This window comes from Crocodylus siamensis, chromosome 1 (genome assembly GCF_052110815.1).
Source record: "Crocodylus siamensis isolate JL-2025a chromosome 1, ASM5211081v1, whole genome shotgun sequence".
NCBI lineage: Eukaryota > Metazoa > Chordata > Crocodylia > Crocodylidae > Crocodylus > Crocodylus siamensis.
In genome coordinates, this window is record NC_143395.1 from 147,161,466 (window position 1) to 147,182,455 (window position 20,990).

General features: G+C 40.8%; 1 protein-coding gene across 3 annotated transcripts in view; it reads right to left on the reverse strand.

Moving 5' to 3' along the window:
• The window catches only part of MEMO1 (mediator of cell motility 1), a 60,742-nt gene that overhangs the window by 12,799 nt on the left and 26,953 nt on the right, over nt 1–20,990 (reverse strand). For all 3 annotated transcript variants that reach the window (XM_090044954.1, XM_090044948.1, XM_090044938.1), the window contains 6 exons: nt 19,159–19,240; nt 14,191–14,259; nt 12,350–12,462; nt 10,156–10,267; nt 8,178–8,320; nt 6,502–6,578 (listed from right to left, as the gene is read on the reverse strand). In XM_090044954.1, the coding sequence (XP_089901080.1) occupies nt 6,502–6,578; nt 8,178–8,320; nt 10,156–10,267; nt 12,350–12,462; nt 14,191–14,259; nt 19,159–19,240 (596 nt within the window). The remainder of the gene's footprint in view (nt 1–6,501; nt 6,579–8,177; nt 8,321–10,155; nt 10,268–12,349; nt 12,463–14,190; nt 14,260–19,158; nt 19,241–20,990) is intronic.

A 20,990-nucleotide genomic window follows, 5' to 3' on the forward strand; every position in this document is an offset into this window, starting at 1 on the left:
TTGGAGCTAATGAACAGGTAGCTGGTAATGTCCCTCCATTTCTCCCTTGAAAAAAGTTGCCTTTGTTTTGTTCGATGGTGTGCTAAATGGTAACAACTGCCTGTTTAACTCCCTGCTGTGTAACTAAATGCTCTGTTATCAACTCCCTGCTGGCTCCCTGGCTGGTCAGGAGGGAAACCCTCCCTAACCAGAGCATCCTACAAGGGCCTGGCAACCTCCCCCCGCCCCACAGCTCAACACTATGGAAGGGAAGGGAAGGGAGGGCTGCTCTGGCGATTACAAACTGGTTCAGCCTAGCCAAGTTAGACTAACCTGCAAAAATTGAATCAGTTCAGACTCAGGCTTTTAGAATGTCTGTCCCTAGCTTTATTCTATTATCTGTACCTGAGAGGAAAAGAAAAACTAAACACTGTGTCATGGAGGGGGAAAGGGGTTCACAGTGAAGAGAGATCATTCTTTCATATAGAAAGTTGTCTCAAGTTTTGCTTTTGTATATGAAGGGATGGGAAAGAAGTGGAGAATAAGAGGAGAATGTGCGATTAACAGAGCCTCTCAAGTTGCCACCATAAAGTGTTAAGAAGGTGAAGGGCCTTTAACAGAGCTGAAGGGAGATGAATATGCTGTTTACATGTACAACTGTTCTCTTACCCAAAAGACAGTCAAATTCTGCAACTGTCTTGTTGTTTTCAAGGGATTTAAAAGGCACTCTCTGGCCCTTTCACTTCCAAACTCATGCCAACCTAACCCCCTCTGCTGACACAATCAAAGTACCAACACGCATATAGATTGTAATCAGCTTGCCTTACAGTTGCTGAATGGTGCAAACTTTTGCTTACTGCTGAACGTTGGTGACAGATTTGAAAATAAACTAACTCTGTGGCCTGTCAAGTTTTACACACTGTACAGCAGTATACAGCAGAATCAAGCTTAAATGCATAGCCACGTGAAATGAAACATTCCAACTGCAACCATCCGAATTTTAAACAATTGGAATGTAGTTGCAAATATAATAAGAAAACCATTGTTTCATGAATTGTTTTAAAAATAAGCATAGTACACAAACTGTATTGAGCCAAGAGATTTATTTCACAGCCATGAGTCACTGAAAAGTCCTTTGCACAGACAATTTAGCAACTGTCTCAACTAATGGGCATGGATTTATCAGAATGTCAAGTAAGCAGATTTTGACGGAAGAAACACCACTGTGGAACATTTAGAGTTATGCAGGTCACTAATGAACACTAGGTAAAAGCTGCATTCTACTACAGGCTACACATTTTATAGGGGGAAAAATTAGACCTGGTTTAGAGAATTTTTTCAGGTAAGCAATTACTGATTTGGGGTGCCTCAACTCCTCTGTGCTCTACCCATCGTGCCAGGAGGATATCATTTTTACAAGTGTTGGGCACCCACAACGTCAATGAAAAAAATGTGAACTGAAGGTATACTGCATCTTTGAAAATCAGGCCTCAAAGAACCCATAGTTAGCCACTCTTAAATTTTGGACCAGGCTACTTGAGAACTGGACAGTTTGCATATTAAATCTTAAAAGTGAAAGGAGATGATGAGACAACATGTTTTAATTAGCAAAATTTTCAAAATCACCACCACAGCCGCAATTCAACAAGTAAAATTTCTCTTTTATTCAGTATTAAGGCAGTGATCTAGCAAGATTTCAAAAAAGGAAAAAATGTTATATTTATGAAAGATCTATTTTTTCTTTCTATTCCATGGGTATACCTCCACTAAGTTTGATGGAAGTATCAAACATACAAATGTAACAGAAATGAGGAATCATGGAGAAGTGTTTAGTCACGAACAAAGGGAACTACCTTTCAAACATTTTTGCAAAATGCTCTGTATGCCCTCCCATTCTTACTTCACAGGATTGTGGCAAAAGGTATTTAATTAGGGGTCTCCTTTAGTCAAAGCAAAACAAAATCTTAGATTATTGTTAACTGGCTGCTAAAAATGCAACTTGATGTAAACTATATTCTGGCTATGTTAATTATATACATGCCCTTACAGCCATGTCTACTTAGGAGAACTGACCAAAATATACATTTCAGAAAACCTGCCCCCCCCCCCCCCACCATGCACCCTACTGAAGAATTTTTAACAGTCACTGTACTCCAGCATGCTTAAGTGCATGCTTTCTGAGCAGACAAAGCACCTTCCTCATCAGGAGGTAATAAAGAGGAAGTCATTAGTAGTAACAGTTATCATCTCTGTCAGTAGGAAGCCAGTCTTCTTCCAAAACAGAGGTTTTCTTTCTTGCATCTGTTTGAGGAGGGCTAGAGGATATAGCAATTTGTGGGTGGGCCTGGGCCAAAAGCCCCATATCCACTCCTATACTTCTGTGCCATGGCTTAGTGCCCCCCCCCAACACGCTGCCGGTCCGCGTGACAAAAAAACCTGTCACGTCCTGAGCAGTGCTGAGTCAGGGGGCCAATCTCAGGGAGGTATGTGTGCCCTGCCCCCATATTCCCCCCTACCAGTTGCTTGTGAGAGAACTAGTACCGTATCTGAAGAAATGTGAGGTGGGTGAAGGCTGAATATGAAAATGAATGCATTCCCACCAAAAGTTCAGGAAGTGTGTGGTAAGCCACTGGCAGGAGGAGAGTACTGCAACATCATCCTCAATTCCAAGGATGCACAGACTGTGCATCTGCTACACACAACCGCTGAGAAAAAGCTTCCAAAATTATTAAAGAATAAAATCTATTCTGAGGGTCTCCATCCAATTAATAGGGGGGAAAAACCAAACCCCAAATGGATGAGATTTGAGATAAGAAGCTGGCTTACAAATATGTTGGGACTCCCCATAGCAGTGGTTCAGACAATGCCACAAATCAGCCCTGCACTGTCCCCAAGGGCCATTTTGATCCCCTTCCTCTACCAAATCTGCTGCTTTGCTTTTTTCTCATTGACTTGTGCTCCCTACCTGATCTGCTGCTCTGCTCTCTGCATCCTGCCCCGTTTGCCGCTACACTGCCTGTCCTGTCCCCAGTCTGCCATATGGCAAACATAGAGGCTGCCTGTGTTACTTGCAGCACATGCACCACAGGGTGGTCACCTCTGCCCTACAGGAACAGACTATCATATATTTAAGTACATCTGATGTTGGTTAGAAAAGAGAAGACGAGTGTTAACATACCCAAATCACTGTACTGCAATGCAGTAACAGATTTAAAGAAAAAAAATCCAAATGAGACTGAAAATGACTCTGATTAAACAGGGTACAGTAGGAATTACTTCCACCAAATTATCAACTCTTTGCCACATAGCTACCAAAGAAAAGAACTGGACAATTCAAAAGTTTGCTGTCTGCAAACATGAATCTCAGAAATTAACAGGGAAACCTGGTATAAGCTGCCATACCTTAATTACCATTTTTCAAAACAGGTCTTGTCTTAATTGACACAGTAAGGAAAAAAAAATGCTGCAAAGATCTAATTACTACTCTACCACTCCTGATGGGAAAAAAAGTGAATGGCAGGAAACAGATGCTTGTACAGACATGTAGAAAAAGATGCTCCAGGAATATTGCCAAAGGGGAAAAGCGAGAATAACTTCAACAGGCAGCATTTAACAGCTTAAAAAGCTGAACAAGATTTGCAAAGCAACAATTCTCTTTTGACAACTATTGTAGGGTTATGGATTTCAGTAGCAATTTTGTGATTTAAATATGCTAAGATTTACATTTCAAGCAAAATTAAACTTTTAAAATCAGTTTTGAGATTTCAGCATAAAACTCTTAATAGGTCCATCAGAGTCTCCGCTTTTTTATTAAACAAATCTTTTAAAAATGTTTCCTTGCAAAAAATAAAAACAATAAAAAGAATTTAAAAAATAAAGTCCCGTGTCGTTTCCCCCATCTACCCCCCCCCAAATCTTATTTCTGTAGTTAAAGAATCAGTTAGCACTAACTCAGAATTTTATGCACAGGTGACTTCTCACTACAAACAACCAACAACTAAGAACTGCGCTTACACTGAGTTACTCTTTGCCATCTTCTTCCCTCCCCTATCTACTGCCTGCTAGGGCTATGAGAAATTTTGCCAGCTGTTCCGTTCCAACACTGCTTTGACCAATTTTGAGGTTGAAATGGCAAAATCAGAACAAAACAAAGGCCATCGAAATAGCCTTGAAACCAAATGTGGCTGGTCGAAACATTTCAAAAGTTGAAACGTTCCAACCAGTTGGGCTGACTTCCCATCCCCAGCACAAGATCCAGCAGGGGGTGGGAGGCAGCCCAGCTGGGCCCTGCACTAGATCGTACCGGGGGCGATTTTTGTCTTCCAAAATCATAACTTCTAAAATAATCCCTAGCTATTCTGGTCGCAAAACAGTGTTGGAAAACAGTGTAATAAATGCAGTGATGCCTGCTTGAGTCTGGAACAATGGCCTCAAGAGCTGTTGAGCATCTCACACACAAAAATCAGTTGCTCGCAAGCCTAGCAGTTGTTGTTTAGAAGTGATACTTTACTAACACTTCTGTGCTTATTAAAACATATTAGAAAGGAGAGTGCAGGTCTATGACCCTTTGCCCTCTATCTGTTTTAAGGGACATCTTAACTAGGCCCCCAAATACTGTAGGTGGTCAAAGAGAACTGCTGCTTTCTCCATCTAGTCAAGAACAAGCCAAGCCCGTGGAACCCAGCAGAGTATCTGAGCTTGATGGGGCCAGGATTAGGTAAGCCAAACTAAAGAGGTCCAGTATAGTCCAAATGCGTATTGAAAACCTACTGAAGTCAGGCCAAGCTTGGAAGCATATCTAGTCATATTTTGACCAGCTATATAATTTAAAACAAATAGCATCTATTTTGCTGATTTACAAAAGTGGAGCTACTTTTGACAATGGAATTTGGAAAAAAGTACCTTCAAATATTTTCTCCCTAACTACAGACAATTGGGGCTGTCAAGTTCCAGAATGCTGCATTTTTTCTCAATCCTAGACAGCAACATGCTCTGGTTAGGCAACCTCCAGCTTTCTGTGCTAAGGCAAAAAAGGGCTTTCCCATTCTTCCACCCAGTGTTGTTTCCTCCTTTGCTTTTTGGCAAGTGATGGCACACAGCAATGTTATGCCTCAGGGACATAGGATTTCACCTCCATTAACCCCTCTCCTTACAACACAGCTGTTTTCCCTCTTCTCTGCCATCCCGAGCAGTGACTGTGGCCAGAGACACTTTCCTCAGCATGACAAAGAGCTCCCCACCTGTACCTCACAAAGTTTTAAGTATTCTTTTCAACTGTTTTCCTCTAGAGGAGGATCTGTCATTTCTCCATAGTAGTCAAACTATTATTTTGTAAATTCCTGTGTGCTCATGACCAAGTAACTTCATTACAACAACTACAGGAGTTCAGAAAAATACACTGGGAATCACTCAGTATATTTTCTGTCTTTTATTGCTATATAGCAGCTGGTAAATAAAGTCAGAAGCTAACCTATGTCACCATCCAACATATAGCACTCGCACTTCACACGTCAGAGTGAGAACTTCTAAATATGACTTAGTTATTTCCCCCCAGATAAAGGCACACGTCTCAAATTCACAAAGATTCTTAATCCTGCTGCATGTTGGAAGTTTACAGAAACCTGAAAGAGATGAACCACTAACAATGTCTCAATAACATTTTCTGAAAGGCTGGAGCAGATGTTCTGCATCTTCACAATGCTGAACTTGGCAGCATCCTTGAAGTCATTTTTCTTAATTCTGTTGCTCCCCTGAGTAATGCGGATATATGAATCTAAGAGAACCATGAGTATTTGGCATAAAAGGCTCCAACTCTCCTTCCAAAAAGTTGATGCTGACTGACTAGACACTTCAGAACCTTAGAAAAACCCCTGCAGAATTTTTTTGATTTTCAGGAAATATTGGAATCATCCAAGTCTTGCTGGAAGGAAAGACAAGCATTTTCAGTTTCTGTACATAAAACATAACGATTAAATCCAGATGCAAGTAAGCACATGTGGTTTTTTAGATTAAATCATTTCCTTCTACATCTAGGGAAGAAAACGGGTGGTCCCAATGGAATAGGAATGGTTTTGTTTTCTTAATCTGCACAACATCCACATTTTCCCCTCCACTTAAGAGTAATTAAGCCTTTGAAACCATCACCAACACCACAGGTAAGATCCCTGCCAAATTAAACTCCACGTGTAAGCTACCAGAATATTCTGTTTCAGAGTCATAAAGCTCACTATTTCTCCTACACACATGTACACTGAAGGAATTTCAGGCAGTCAGGTATACATTTATTTTCAGAAGTAATATTTGCAAGATTCCACCCACAATACATTGTGCACACTCAGTAAAATGTACAATACCAGTTGAATGTAATACAATTGTTAAAAACCCTGTTTATGGCAAGTGAAAGGAGAAAATGCATATGCAGCATGTCTGTTCCTGAATATTTTATTAGATTCTAGAAAGGTTCAAGAGACATGCACAGATATTTTTTTCAGACAGTTAGTTCCCCCAAATCTGAAAACTTACCATTTTATCTAGGTGCTCAATGGATCTATAAATTTCTCCTTGGGATTCATCATAGTAACTGTAACGGAACCTTTGACCTTCAAACAAAAGTTACATATAGAATAAAAAGGGACAAACTAAACTGGTAGCTAAAACGCTCTCTACCGTATCAGAATCAGATTTATGATATTCATAAAGTAACAATCTTTCTCTGTTATAACTTTCTACTCCACTGAGAGAATACCAAACATTAGTACAGACACTCCCCAAAACCACTTAGGAACATAGGACAGAGGCATCCTGGCCCAGGGAGTCAAGTCCCCTGTGTTTCCAGGCAATCATTATGCCTTTAAGGGATACTTACACTTTGAAAAATGACTATGTATAAAATGCCACTAGTGGCACAATGTGTTAACTGCCTACCCATTTCTTCACATCAAAATTCCCTCAGTTCACAAGTAAATAGATGCGTCTGACTGCCAGCCCCGCAAAAATGTGCAACCTGAAAAAACAAGGTGGTCTCTTCTGCTTGCCCAAAAGCAGCCATGATAAAGATAACATCAGAATTTTAAAAAGAATCCAGGTCATCCTTTCATAGCTCTACTGGCTCCACAATTCTGAGATAAGTAAAATTAACAAAGATGACCTGAATGCAAAAAAGGAAGCACATCTTGGGTAACATGGAAAGTAACAAAAATCATTTGTAACAAAAATGACTACGGGTCTAGAAAATGACTTGCAAGTAAAGGCTGGAAGAACTTTAGGGTTATTTAGTCAGGAGAAGAGAAGACTGAAGAAAGATTTGGTACGAGTCTTCAAATATCTGAAGGATAGTTACATAAATAAAATGTTAATAGACTATTTTCTGTGGCTGCAGGGGACAGGATAAGGAGTAAGGAGCTTACACTGAAGCAGGACAAGTTTAGGTTGGATATTAGGAAGAACGTTCTCACTATAAGGGTGTTTAAGCATTGGGACAGATTACAGAGAGAGACTGGAGAGATTTAACTACAGGTCAGACAAACAAACACTTGTCTAGGATGTTTTAGACAGGGTTGATCTTGCCTTGACCAAGGTGTTAGAATAGATGACCCCTGAGATCCATGCCAGGCCTCATTTTCAATTATTTATGTACCTTTTTTTTTTTTTTGGAGAACTACTTTTCACCTGTAACCAGACATTAAAAAGTACAGGTAAAAGGTACTGGGTAGTTCACAGAAAGACATGGAATCCAGGATTCCTGGATTCTATATTTGGCTCTGTCTTCAAAACCAGTTGGATAATCCTAGGCAATTCATCTGTCTCCAGTTTACCTATTACAAAATAGGTAGACCACCGATTTCTATGGATTTTTGTAAAGCCTAATAAATTAGTTTGCTTATACTTATTATAAATCATTTTGAGATCCTTAACAGAAAGACATTAAGAGCTAGGAGATAAAACATTTTTACTGGGCTATAAAAGTTCAGAGAAGTATAGAAGACCTAGAATGCTCCACCACTTTCCCCAGCCCACTAAGAATTCGAAGACTGACAAATTATTTTGCCTAATTTTTTTTAGCCTTACAGAAAGTGAAAAGGCATTCAAGTTTAAAGTTTACATTTAGCAAAGATCTCTAAACACCTTCAATATGGTTAAAGAAAGGACCTCTTCAAACATAGCTACCAATTCTTATAATAGAAAGGTCTGTAACTTACCCCAATGGCAAAAGTCAGAAGAAACCACAAAGAGGTTACTAGGATCTGCTAGGTATTTACTAAAGAGTTTTCCAAATTCCTGTTCTTTTGACTCACTCAGTGCTCCAACCAACACAGGAACAATGGTAAACTCATCCTTATGGCTTATATGCAAAAGAAAAAAAAATGTCATTTAAAAATAATTTCTAATAAGGTTAGTATTTGTAATACAACAACTGAAATTATATAACCCCAACACTTAAAAGGATGCTTTCAATACCAGTAATTTGAAGAGCTCCAAGTAGTTCTAGTACTAAGCCTTCTCCAAATTCCCTTGACAATTTTTTCTGGTTCTACAATCTCTAAAAAACAAAAAATCCTGCAAAACACATAGTTCACCTTTGCTGGGATATATAACATCCTTAACCAACAGAAAAAACACAACTGTAGAGAAAAAACAAAGAAATGGACTATAAACAAGACTGAAATACCCCTCTATAGATAAGCAGCAGAACTGACCCACACCAATGTTTAACCAAGCCAACACTGTCAAACTCACCCTGCCCCCAGGCCAGATCCAGACCACAAGGCTCCTCACAGGCTGGACATAGGGACAGAAGCAGTGCAGCAGTGGCAGAAGCAGATGTGGGGGTTAACAGAGCTGTCACTCACCCCTGCCACCAACAGGCATCCAGCCTCCATTGGGGCCCACCAGGTTTCAGTAGTGGGCCCCAACCCTCCCCCCCTGCCCCATTTGCCCCACATAACAGCTCCATGTACTAGAAGCGGCCTGCACGCCTTAAGTTTGACAACCCTTAATTCAGGCATCGTTAGAGTCAACGCAAACCTCAGGCGCTATAGGCCCTGTCACCCTGAGACTTTTACCCAAAGAGCCCAACTACGAATCAACCAAAATAATTTTTCCTGATTTTTCAGTCATATTATTCAAAATTGTCTATCTGTAACAACCATAGGTATAAGTAAAAAAGGCTGCTTGTAGATGTTTAAAAAACAAAAACAGCACTTTAAACTCCATGAGCTCCCACACCAAGCCCAGCACATGCCCAGAAGAGGCAATGTATTAATTGGACCCGGTTTGCCCAATGTCTGTATCGATCAGGAGTTTTAGTGGGGCTTTGTTCGCGCTTTTATCTAATAGCTGATTGAATTAGCTTTAGATAAAGGCTCCAAAAAGCCGTGCTGAAGTGCCCAGTTTTTAAAGATGCTGCAGAGCTGGGACAAAGTAATGCACTGCATCTTCTGGTAATGCATTTTTTTGTTTTGTTCTTTAACCTCTGCACACAAACATACATATGCTCCCCCCAGAGGTGGCAGGCTCCACAGGCCTATGCAGGCTGGACTCCATCCCCCAGACTGCTGCATGGTGCCAGGCAGGCAGGTGGGTAGGGCTCCTTCCGCTGTGGTGCCAGCAGCCCATGCCACCTGCCAGCAGAGATGGAGGCTCAAGTGTGGCTCACCCAGGGCCTGCCATGTGGTGGTATTACTCAGGCCCCAAATAAAACAATTGGTGGGCTGGATCCACCCCTGATTAAGTCAATTCTTACATATCTCAGAACAAGCATACTTCCACTTGTGTGTTTAAATAGCAGGATTTTTTGTTTATTCCATTTGAAATACATACCCTCATGAATATTTATTTTTAAACTTGTTTCTCAAATAAAAAATTCACTTTTAGCCTTAAAGCAAGGCAAAACAAAATCTAGGACCAGTAGAAGTTTTTCCCCCACAGCACTCCTATTCAAACAAATGTAAAATGTGATTCTTCTATAGATCATTCAAATTTTAATACTCAGTTGTTTGTTCTTCTCCCCGTTTCTATCTGACCAGGAAGTCCCAGCCTCTAATCCACATTTTTCCTTGAATTTTTAATGTAAAATATTCTAAATTTTCCCACTAAAGCATTACTTCTTCCTTCTGCAAATTACACACAATTCAAGTACATGACTTCAGTCATTGCACAGTTTTTTGGCCAAAGTACCTTTCCATGGCTTTAGCAGTATAAGGCAAATGCATTTCAATACTATGTTCATCTTCATCTGTCTGTAGAGACATACGCTCAAACATTCCAGTCTTCCACAATTCTCCATAAACTGAAGAAATTTAAAAATAATAAAATGCTTCATTAAAATAAAATCCTACCAAGCAAACTATATCAGAAGCGGCACAATTAAACAAAGGCACATGCATTCAGAACTATGACCATGAAATCATTTTAAGTAATTTTCTCATTATAAGCATAAGTTGCTTCTAACCTGTTAGAAAATGTATATATGTCAGTATCTTAAAAACTTAGCACATGGTAAAACAGTGGCAGTTTTAGAAACTTTCAGCAGTTTTCTAGAAATAACATAAATCGCTGTACAATTTAAAACCCAGTTCTGCTCATCTGCATTTCCAGGTTTTCACCAAGCATACAATTATATATTAGTGGGGTGGAAAAACACAGGTCAACTGAGATTCTACTGGTTGGATAAGAACACTATACAGAGGCAGAAAAGGATCTTGGAGTCATCTTTGATGCCAGGATGAACACAGGCTGGCAGTGTGGGGATGCAGTCAGGAAGGCCAACTGCACCTTGTCACGTATCCACAGATGCATCTCAAGCAGGTCCAGGGAGGTGATCCTCCCCCTCTATGCAGCACTGGTCAGGCTGCAGCTGGAGTACTGCGTCCAGTTCTGGGCGCTGCACTTCAGGAGGGATGTGGACAACATGGAGAAGGTCCAGAGAAGGGCCACTTGCATGATCAGGGGGCAGCAGGGCAGGCCCTACGAGGTGAGGCTACAGGACCTGAACCTGTTCAGCCTCCACAAGAGAAGGCTGAGGGGGGGGTCTAGTGGCCTGTTACAAACTAGTCAGAGGGGACCAGCAGACATTGGAGGAGTCCCTGTTCCCCCGAGCACTGTCAGGAGTGACCAGGAATAATGGTCACAAGCTGGCAGAGGGTAGATTTAGGCTAGATATCAGGAGGCGCTACTTCACGGTCAGGGCAGCTAGGATCTGGAACCAACTTCCAAGAGAAGTGGTGCTGGCTCCTACCCTGGGGGTCTTTAAGAGAAGGCTAGATGAACACCTTGCTGGGGTTGTTTGACCCCAGTACTCTTTCCTGCCATAGCAGGGAGTTGAACTCAATGATCTGCTCAGGTCCCTTCCGACCCTACCAACTATGAAACTATACTCTACCTGTTAATGCAGTTAAAAGTATGATAATAGCTGTAAATTATTGATATTTTCCTCAAACTCCTCCCTCTGCCTATTCTGTGATGGAACAAATGACAATACAGAAAAAACTTTCCACTCTACATATAATACAAAGCACAGATATGCCTTGTTCCAGTTCCCTGCAAGAGAATTCTCAAATTAAAAACAGTCGACTGACAAAGACAATATTTGCCCAAAACTATTCAAGTCTCTTAAACAGACCTTATATATTACTTCGGTCTGAAATGTTCCTATTTTATAAAATTTATAGTCTTTGAAGTACCACAGGTCTTCTGCTAGTAAGCTGAGCAGTAGTTTATCAAGTTTTACGCATTGGCATGCACGCGTGCAGACATTTTGTTCTCTCACTTGAATCTAAGTCAATTGTCAGGTACTTTGTTCTAATCAATCCGCAAAAAAACATATCTAGTAGAACTATGCGATGGGTTGAAGTGGGTAGATTCAGCATTAAAAACTGTTACAGTAAGGTGGGTTCCTCTCACATGATTTGTTTGGGTGGGAATAAACAAAGGTGAACAGTGTTTGGGGACTCAGTTTCACAAGCATAAAAAAAGACTTTTGAGATCAATAAGGAAGTACCTTACAAGTAGTCCTGTTGTTAGATTTTTGAGCATTCCTGGTTTTTTTAATGACACAAAAAGTTTCATGCCTTGCATATAATATATTAAAACATAACAGAGCTCCAAGAATTGTACTCTACACTGAAAATAGCAGAAATCTGTATTAGTTTTACATGATTGATGACTTCTGTGAAAAAAGAGAAAAATCAAACTTCCTAATTTCTAGCGATCGGAGCAGTCTAACATGATTATTACTAAGCTCCTCAGGGTAAGGACAGTGGTGAGAACATTAGAGTTTTGGTCTGTGACTAGTGCCCTTATAGACTACCATAATACAAAGAGCTAGTCATATTGCAGCAATCCGTAAGACAAAAGCTTACTGCATACTTACTCTTTTGATCAATTCGAAGATCATACAGAGGTGTTCTATATATGTCCACACTGGAAAGTGCACATCGGGAAAGGGGCACATGATGGGAAGGCCCAAGAATAAAAATTTTCCTACTATAATAAACAACAGGAGCATACTTAATACAAACATGCAAATCAGATGACATTTCTTCATGAATCTGTATTAGTACAAGAAGTTAAGATCTGGCTGACCTTTGCATCTCCAGGGCCAGATATGAGAATGGTAAACCTAATGTGACAGCAAAGTTAGCTGCCAGACACGTATCCTCAGTGGAGGAGAAAAACGACAGTTTAACAGCTACCCAAAGCTGCTTCTGATTAGCTTTGAGTTTTTCCTGAAGTTAAATTTAAGCCAGCTCTTTCCCCAATGACAAAAAGTCTCTCCCAAGCCCAATTTTTCATCCAGCTGTCTTACAGGTACCATTTTTTACAATACTGTTGATAACTGCAACCTCTATTTTACTGGGGAAAAATCAATGAGTAATCATTATTTCAATTAGGGGTCAGTCTTTTCTGCCATGAGGTTTTGAGAAGTCTCTGACATTTTTATGTTCTGTATAGATAGTGTCATATAACTTATTTTGCTTTTGCATAGGAAAAACCTACAATTGCTTCAGGGTGGGGAGACGCTGACAGGTTTGGCTTGTTTCTTGCACATAGAGTGGTTCAGCAAAGCAAACGAAAAAAGTGGCAAAATGCTACATTGTCTCGCTTCAAAATTTATCCAGAATGCTAGCACACCTCAACTGTTACATCGAGGGAATGGAACTCGTTTCCATGAAACATTCCTGATTATCAACAGATTTTCTTTATAAAAACCCAACACCCTAATTTTGTTCAGAATATTTTGCAAAGAACAAGAATGTTAATTATATCAGCCTTTTGTTATTTTTTTTTCTGATCATAGGCTGACAGGAAAGTTGGACAGGAAGGGCCTTCACAAGGTCATCTAGTGTAGCCCCCTGCTCAAGGCAGGTTTATCCCCGACTAAACCATCTAGCCAAGTTAAGGTCCCTCTAACTTGCTCTTGAAAATTTCCAAGGATGGAGATTCCACAGTTTCTCTATGTAGCCTGTTCCAGTACTTGACCACTGTCATACTCTCCAACTTATATTTCCCCTGCTGAAGCTTGAAACCATTCCTTCTAGTCCTATCTCTTACAGTCACAGAGAAAAGCTCATCTCCACCTCCTCTGTAATCACCCTTCAAGTATTCAAATTCCCCCTCAGTCTTCTCTCCTCCAGACTAAAAACCCCTAGCTCTTTCAGCCTTTCTTCCTAAGTCTCGCCTCCCAGGACTCTAATAATTTTTATTGCTCTGCACTAGACTCTTTTCAAACTGTCCACATTCACCTTGAAGTGCGAGGTCCAAACTGGACACAGTATCACAGAATCATAAAGCCAGAAGAAACACCTCAGGCTCTTAATAAAACTCAAATCTCTGAAAAATGGCAAATCAAAAAAGAAATAAAACACGACAAAAATCAGAGGCAATTCCCAGTCAATTTCAAAGTAAAATAACTTCTACATAAAATACTCAGGGAAACATCTTTAAATATCTTTTCCCTTTTACTTTGGCCTCATTTTCTGATAAATGGGTCTATTTTCAAAAACAAAGTAGTAGTATTTTCGTTAATACTGTTATAGAGGACTATTTTAATGTCTGAAATGTGAAAATAATGAAAAAACCCACAAAACTATTTTGAAATGATTAGCTAGGAATTCAACATTTGGTAACACCATCAGCTTGAACAATGCTGTTAGGAAATGTTTCCCACTTAAACTACTTTATACATAGAAGAGATCTATTAATGCTACTTACGTGATGTTAGCATCCACTTGTTTGTAAGCATGGGCTGCACAAGACCCACAGTAAGTATATCCTGCATGGCTACAAAATAATTTTTATAAAATATTAAAACATTTGTGTCTAAGAATAAATGTATTGCTAAGCAATTTAAATAAGAATGTACTAAACAATTACAGAAATAGCAACATCTGAAAAAAACTAGCAATCATTTATCAGGACTGACAATTATTAAAAAAAAATAGTTTTGGGTACATGCGGGATATATTGTTACAGAGCATTCTAAAAATGTATTCTTTAAAGTGATAGTGTTTCTCAAGGAATGAGAGAGAGACTAGTGGAGATTCAAAGTAGCACAAAGAAAAAGTTAACCTGAAAATGGCAAACAGGTCATGCACAAATCTTAAGAATAACTGGTACGTAACATCCTAAATAATACTATATGTACACTATTATCTGATTTCTATTTATATATGATCATTTATAAGCACTGTCCCAAAGAAAGACAACCTTCTAGTTCTAACCAAGCTGTATATTATTTATATACTAGAGAACTGCCTGTCAAGAATGATGGATGAATTTCAAATAACAAAAACAAACAGATTTTACTTTTTACATTTACTAAATAAATCAAATATTATGAAACTTAAATAAAATAGGCTGAACATTTGAAGATACCAATCCCTTCCTGCACTTGCTCTCGTTCCAGCGGGATGGAGGCATACCCACCCATGCTGCTGCCTGGGCAACACTTACATGCCTCCTTGCTGGGCAAGGGCAAGGGCAAGAGAGCTACGAGCCTCACAACAGCAGCCCATTCCCTGGGGCTTCCTCCACGCCGCCACCACCAGGCACCTGCTCAGGGCTCAGGATGGGGTCACTGCTGCTCACCCACTGCCTCACGCCTCTGCCCGGATTCCACTTTTCCTCAGCTGGCCCCTCCTTTTGTCCTCCCTGCTGCCCTCCCAGGAGCGGTTCAGTAGAAACAGCCATAGCTCCTGACTTTTTTCCCCCAATTCTGGAACTTGGCATCATCCAGACATGGTCACTAAACAAATGTTAAGGTTTAGCAAAGAAATTTCTCTGAAGACACAAATGTTCTCTCTCTCTCATTTTTCAAGCTATTCACATTTAAAGAGTGTTACAGACAGACAGACACACAGACAGATGGATTAAGCCCTTTATATATATAGACCTTTATATATATAATGATATCGTAGCACAGTGGAGATCAATATTCTTGGTTGGCATGCCTCAAATTAAGCCCCATGCCCTCCCCAGTGATGTTTTTACACATGCTCTGGGGGGTGGGAGTGGGGCGCTTTAATTAGCACAGCTCTGGGTGCTGCTCTAATTAAAGCACCTGGATCATCTCGTGTATCGGTGTCCCTGCACTTCAAAATGGCCGCAGGGCACCTTATCTAAAGCTCGTCAAATGAGTTTTAGTTAAAAGTGCCCACGCTGCCATTTTGAAGCATGGGGCACTAATACATCAGACTTGGAGGCTGGATGGAGCATGGGAATTACTATGCACCAGCAGACCTGATTAATCAAGTCTGCTCTGAAGCCCTATAAGTACAGCGTGTTAGAGCAGCTTGCGCACTTGTGTACAGGCACCCCAAGTGCCACTCTAATCCCTTTCCCTAACCAATCCATTACTCTGCTTCTGTTTCCTGCTCTGTGCTTCCCACCCAGTCTGTTGCTCTTCTTTCTGCTCCCTGCCCCATCTCCCACTATGTTGCCTGCTCCTTCCACACACAAAGATTGCCCATGCCACTTGTGCCACAGGTTGGCCATTCCTCCTGGAGTATATCCATGAGTACCTGGGTCTTCATATCTATCAATATACTACACTTTTTCAAGACTTCAAAGCAATAGCGAGGAAAGAACAAGACAAAGGTGGATAGATATGGCACTGAAAGGAGAATAGGTAATAAGGGGTAAGTCTGGAGTTAATTTAGAAATATGCTCTGTCAATGAAAAGGATACATCAACCACAGAATGGATGAATGTAGGAAAAAAAAAAATCAATGAAAATTAGCATAAGAACAGCGAAAGCTAAGGAGAAATTAAATAGAAGGACAGGGTGAAAAGCATTCCTCATTGGCATCCAAAAAATGACTAGGCTTATGACAGGCATTTCTCCATGTCTGATTTTCCAAGAACATGTTATTAGTTATTTCCTATTCTGCAGGTGAAAAAGCAGAGGGAAAAGGTAAGTGAAACGACTTGCAGGAGGTGACAAACAGAAATCTGTGACAAAGCTGGACAAAGAACCCAGGTTTCTTGTCTCAGTTTTGCTCCCTGTCCTCTAGACCCCAGTGTTCTAAATAGGACTTTGGTCCAGTTTCTTACAATATCTCTTGTGGTATCATTATAAATAAAGAAGGCATGCTTAATTTAAAAAAATCAAATCAAATCACTGTAACTAAACTATCCTGATGTTCCATGGTGTCTGTCCTACCATTTTCTTTCCGCTCACAGCACTGACCTATTTTATTCTTTCATCTTATGCCTCATCTACCTTTATTAACTTTAATTCGATCTTAATATATTTTTAGAAATAGCTCCCATAATGTTGCCATCATTTTTTCTAATCTATCCTGTAAACAGAAAGCTACTTAGGGCTGGTTAGTCAGTCTAGAATTTACTATCTTCTTAGAATCTTTAAAAATACAGCTAGGATTTTTTTCCCTGCAAAAACAGTTGAACAGTTGAGACTTTTCCCTTTCACACCTCCTGTGTTGCTTTGGTAATTTAGACATTTGCATAAGCGTTTGTGAATTTTGCAGTAACTGGCAGTTCTATCAACATGTTTATATGGCTCAGGGCATCTTTGATTTTAGGGTATGACAGCTACAAAACCATACTGTAGTTGAAGCTTCTTTCAGTATTTGTCCATGGCTTGCAGCAGAGAAAACAGTGAATTCTTTGATCTTTGCATGCAGCTAAGTTTGAGTCAAATTCATTCACTACTTCCAGAGACATGAAGAAACACAAAGAAAATGGGGTTACTAGGTTTATAAGGCTTGAAATCACCCTCTCAAGCACAGTGAACCATAAGGGCTTTTACAGTATTAAATAAGGGTTATTTTGCAAAGTACAGTAAAAGCTCCATTAACCAGCACCTTACAAGCCGGCATATTCTATTAACCAGCATGCTGGCTTGTAAGGTAAAGTGAAACCAGAAGTGGCCACCGTGGCACTTCTGGTTTCTCCAAGCCCCCATGGCCCAGGGCAAAGCAGCTTGCGCTGCTGAGCCCTCACTGCCCAGGGCATAGTAGGCTGCGTGGGGCCCGCCTCCCTGTCCTGCAGGGCCCACAGGAGGGGTGGTGATGCTGTGCAAGGACGCCTGTTCGGGCTGCTCAATTAAGCGACATATTTTGGTATTCAGCATCCCCCATTCCTGGGCGATGCCGGATAACAAAGCTTTTACTGTAGCAAGTTCATGGTCTTGTTGGAACACTGAAAAGACAATTACCTCATGTATTTCCTAGAAGTTTAGCATTAGTGTCACATTCTTTTGAAGAAGGAGGAATATTAGACCATGGTTTCCAGGCATTTTCACCATCTGATGAGAATTATTTGGACTCAAATATATAATAGTTTCATAGTTCTTAGGATCGGAAACAGATCGTTAGGTCCCACCCCCTGTTCCGGGCAGGAATGAGTGCTGGGGTCATAACACCCCAGCCAAATATCTATCCAACCTTCTCTCAAAGGCCCCCAAGGTAGGAGAGAGCACCACCTCCCCTGGGAGTCCATTCCAGAGCCTGGCAGTCCTAACCATAAAGTAATGTCTCCTGATGTCCAGCCTGAACCTTCTCTCTAACAATTTGTGGCCATTATTCAGGCTGGGTCACATCAAAGATCAACCTTTTTTAAAGCTCAATCAAATTTTATTTCAGCATCTTGAAGACAGCTTTCAAATGCCAGTGCAGACCAGATCATGTCTAGATCCCAAACCAAAATTTTAGAAATACTTATAACTGCAGGATTTGTTTTTTATGAAGAGAAAGAAATGATAGCAAAGGCAACTTACGCCTGAATTGATCCATAATTCAAACAGCACTTTAGCAAAGGTTGTTTAAAGAATTTAGATAGCCAATTTCATACCAGTTATACTACTATATAACTATACTTGCAGAGTTGGCATATTCCCCATGAGGGGCCTACAATACAGACCACAGTCCCTAGCCCCAAAAAGCCTCAATCTTCATACATCATTAAAATGCACTCCTTGACCTTGCTTATTGGCACAGCCTTTCTGGGAAAATTAATGTTTTAAAGCATAGGCAGACACAGTTCTTCGGGTAAATCTGATATCTTTTATTAGACCAACTCAAATAGTTGGAAAAATTCTTAGCAGGCTTTCAGGTTTAAATACCCTTCGTCTGAGGAACCAAAGGTATTTGAACCCAAAAGCTTGCTAAGAAGAACTACTTCAGTTGGTCTAATAAAAGATATCAGATTTACCCAAAGAACCTTGTCTGCTTATGTCCTTAGTTCAATATGGCTACAACCTACACCCCTGTTTTAAAGCATAGCATCTTTGTCCAGACAAGGTAATCATCTATTTGCACAAATTTTATGCAAGTTTCATGATACTATAAATACTTAAAGTCCACAAAACATGCTCGTAACTAAAACCAATACTTTAAGGCACTGCTTCCCAACCTTTTTCGTCCCACTGCATACTTACATATATAAAAAAGCACTGCGGCACACCGGACGCAGAGGTGGGGGAGATGGAGTGGCATGTGGCCAGCTGGATGCTGATGGGGAGGAGTGGTACACAGCCAGCATTTTGGGCTGGAGCCACGCCCCCATCTGTCCATGTCTGCAGCAGCAGCAGGCAGGGGGCATGGCTCCAGCCCAAAATGCCATAGCACACCGGTTGGGAAACGCTACTTTAAGGAACGTCAGGATAAAGAAAGGGTTTAACATCCTTAAAAACTTCAAACACACAGATTTCATACTCACGGTGCAATAATGGCTCTAGCAGGTCTTTTTGTAGATTGTACTTGAGAAAGCCAACCTTCTAGCTGTGCATTCAGCTGGGGTCCTACAAGAAAAAAGACAGAATATGCTGAAGTAATGGCACGCTTTAGCATAATTTAAAATGTAACTTATTACAAAAAACAAATTACCACCAACTAGATTTTAAAACTAGCCAAGACTGAATTGAAAGCTTGTATTTCAAAAGCAGAAATAAAAGCAATGGGAGCAACATGACAGTGTGGTTTACAGTTGCACTGGGTATGTTCTAGCCTCCTAAACTGTGAAGTTTTATTTACTGCATCAATAGTGCAAATCAGTTTCTGCTTTCTGTGCATCAGAGATATACGCATGCTGTGCCAAGGGCCACTGCTTCTAATGACAAATTCATAAGAGGGTGGTAACACACACTCAATTAATTTACTCGACTAATCATTTAGGGGAGGTGTAGGCAACCCCCAGCACAGGTGCCAGAGTGTGGCACGGGAAGGCTTTTTGCTTGGCACATGCACCTTGTAAATAGCTGTGCTTTCATTAGAGCAGCTTGAGAGCTGCTGTAATTTAAGTGCCTGCAGCGCCTCATGTATTCAGCATCCCATGCTTCAAAATGGCAGCAGGGGCACTTTAACTCAAGCTTCTTCAATAAGCCTTAGTTAAAGCACTCCCACTGCCATTCTGAAGCAGGGGGATGCTGAATACACAAGACGCTGAAGCATGCTAATTAGCACGCTCCAGCAGACTCAATTAATCAAGCCTCCTCCTACATGCTGTAATTACAGTGCGTCGGAGCATGCATCCTGCATGTCTACAGGCACCCCTACTGTCTAAATTTCAAACTGATTAAATAGGACAATTATGCAAGCTTGAGAGAACAATATAAAAAAAAATCATGCAAGGTCAGGATTTTTGCAGATGACAGTTTTTACGGGACTTGCTGCATGGTTGGGATAGATTCAGACAAGCTTTTGGGCACCACAGTACCTTTCCTTGGGTTTACAACATCACTTCAATATTACTAAAGACATGGATGTTACTCACAGGCCTCACACAATTAACTTTAACCCATTAAATGCTATATGATAGTAGTCAAGGCTAAAGTAGTTGGTTTTTAATAATCCATAAACAACTAAAAAAATTAAACTAACAGCAAGCTGATTGTTAGGGAGCCTGCAAAATACATGAGAGTGCCTAAAGTGAGAAAATGCCATACCTATTTTATAGTACAGGTTTCCCCCACCAACCACAGTTTTGCCAATCAGTTTTGAGTATCCACACTTCAGAGAAGGGGGGGGGTACAGTTGGAAAATAGCCCCCACAGCCCCCTGGCCCTGCTTGTGCCTCTCACTCCACCCTCCACCACCCCCCAACCACCACAGCCTCGCTGGTGTCCCTCATCCCCCACCCACAGCCCCCAGGCCTGCTGGCTTTGTCAACCATGGGAAATTTCAGGAGCCTAACACCCCATGGTTGGCAAGGGAAACCTGTATTTCATTTGGACAAGTTCAGTATTAAGTCAATGATCCTATGGTATTAACATTGAGAAGATGTGGGTGCTAACCTTGAAAACAGATTAATACAGTGGTTCCCAATGTCTTTTTGCTGCACCCCACTGCTGGGAGTGCAGTGCAGCGGTGGCAGCTGCCTGTGGGTGGGGGAGCTCCTGGCATGCGGCACAGCTCATCTTTTGTGTGTGGCACCACTGGCATTGCCTGTGCAACCCTCATTTGGGTTGAGACCCGAGGTTGGGAACCAGTGGATTAACATAACATTATTCCCTTCACTTTTTAGGACCCAGTTCTCCAAGCTCCTGCGCTCAC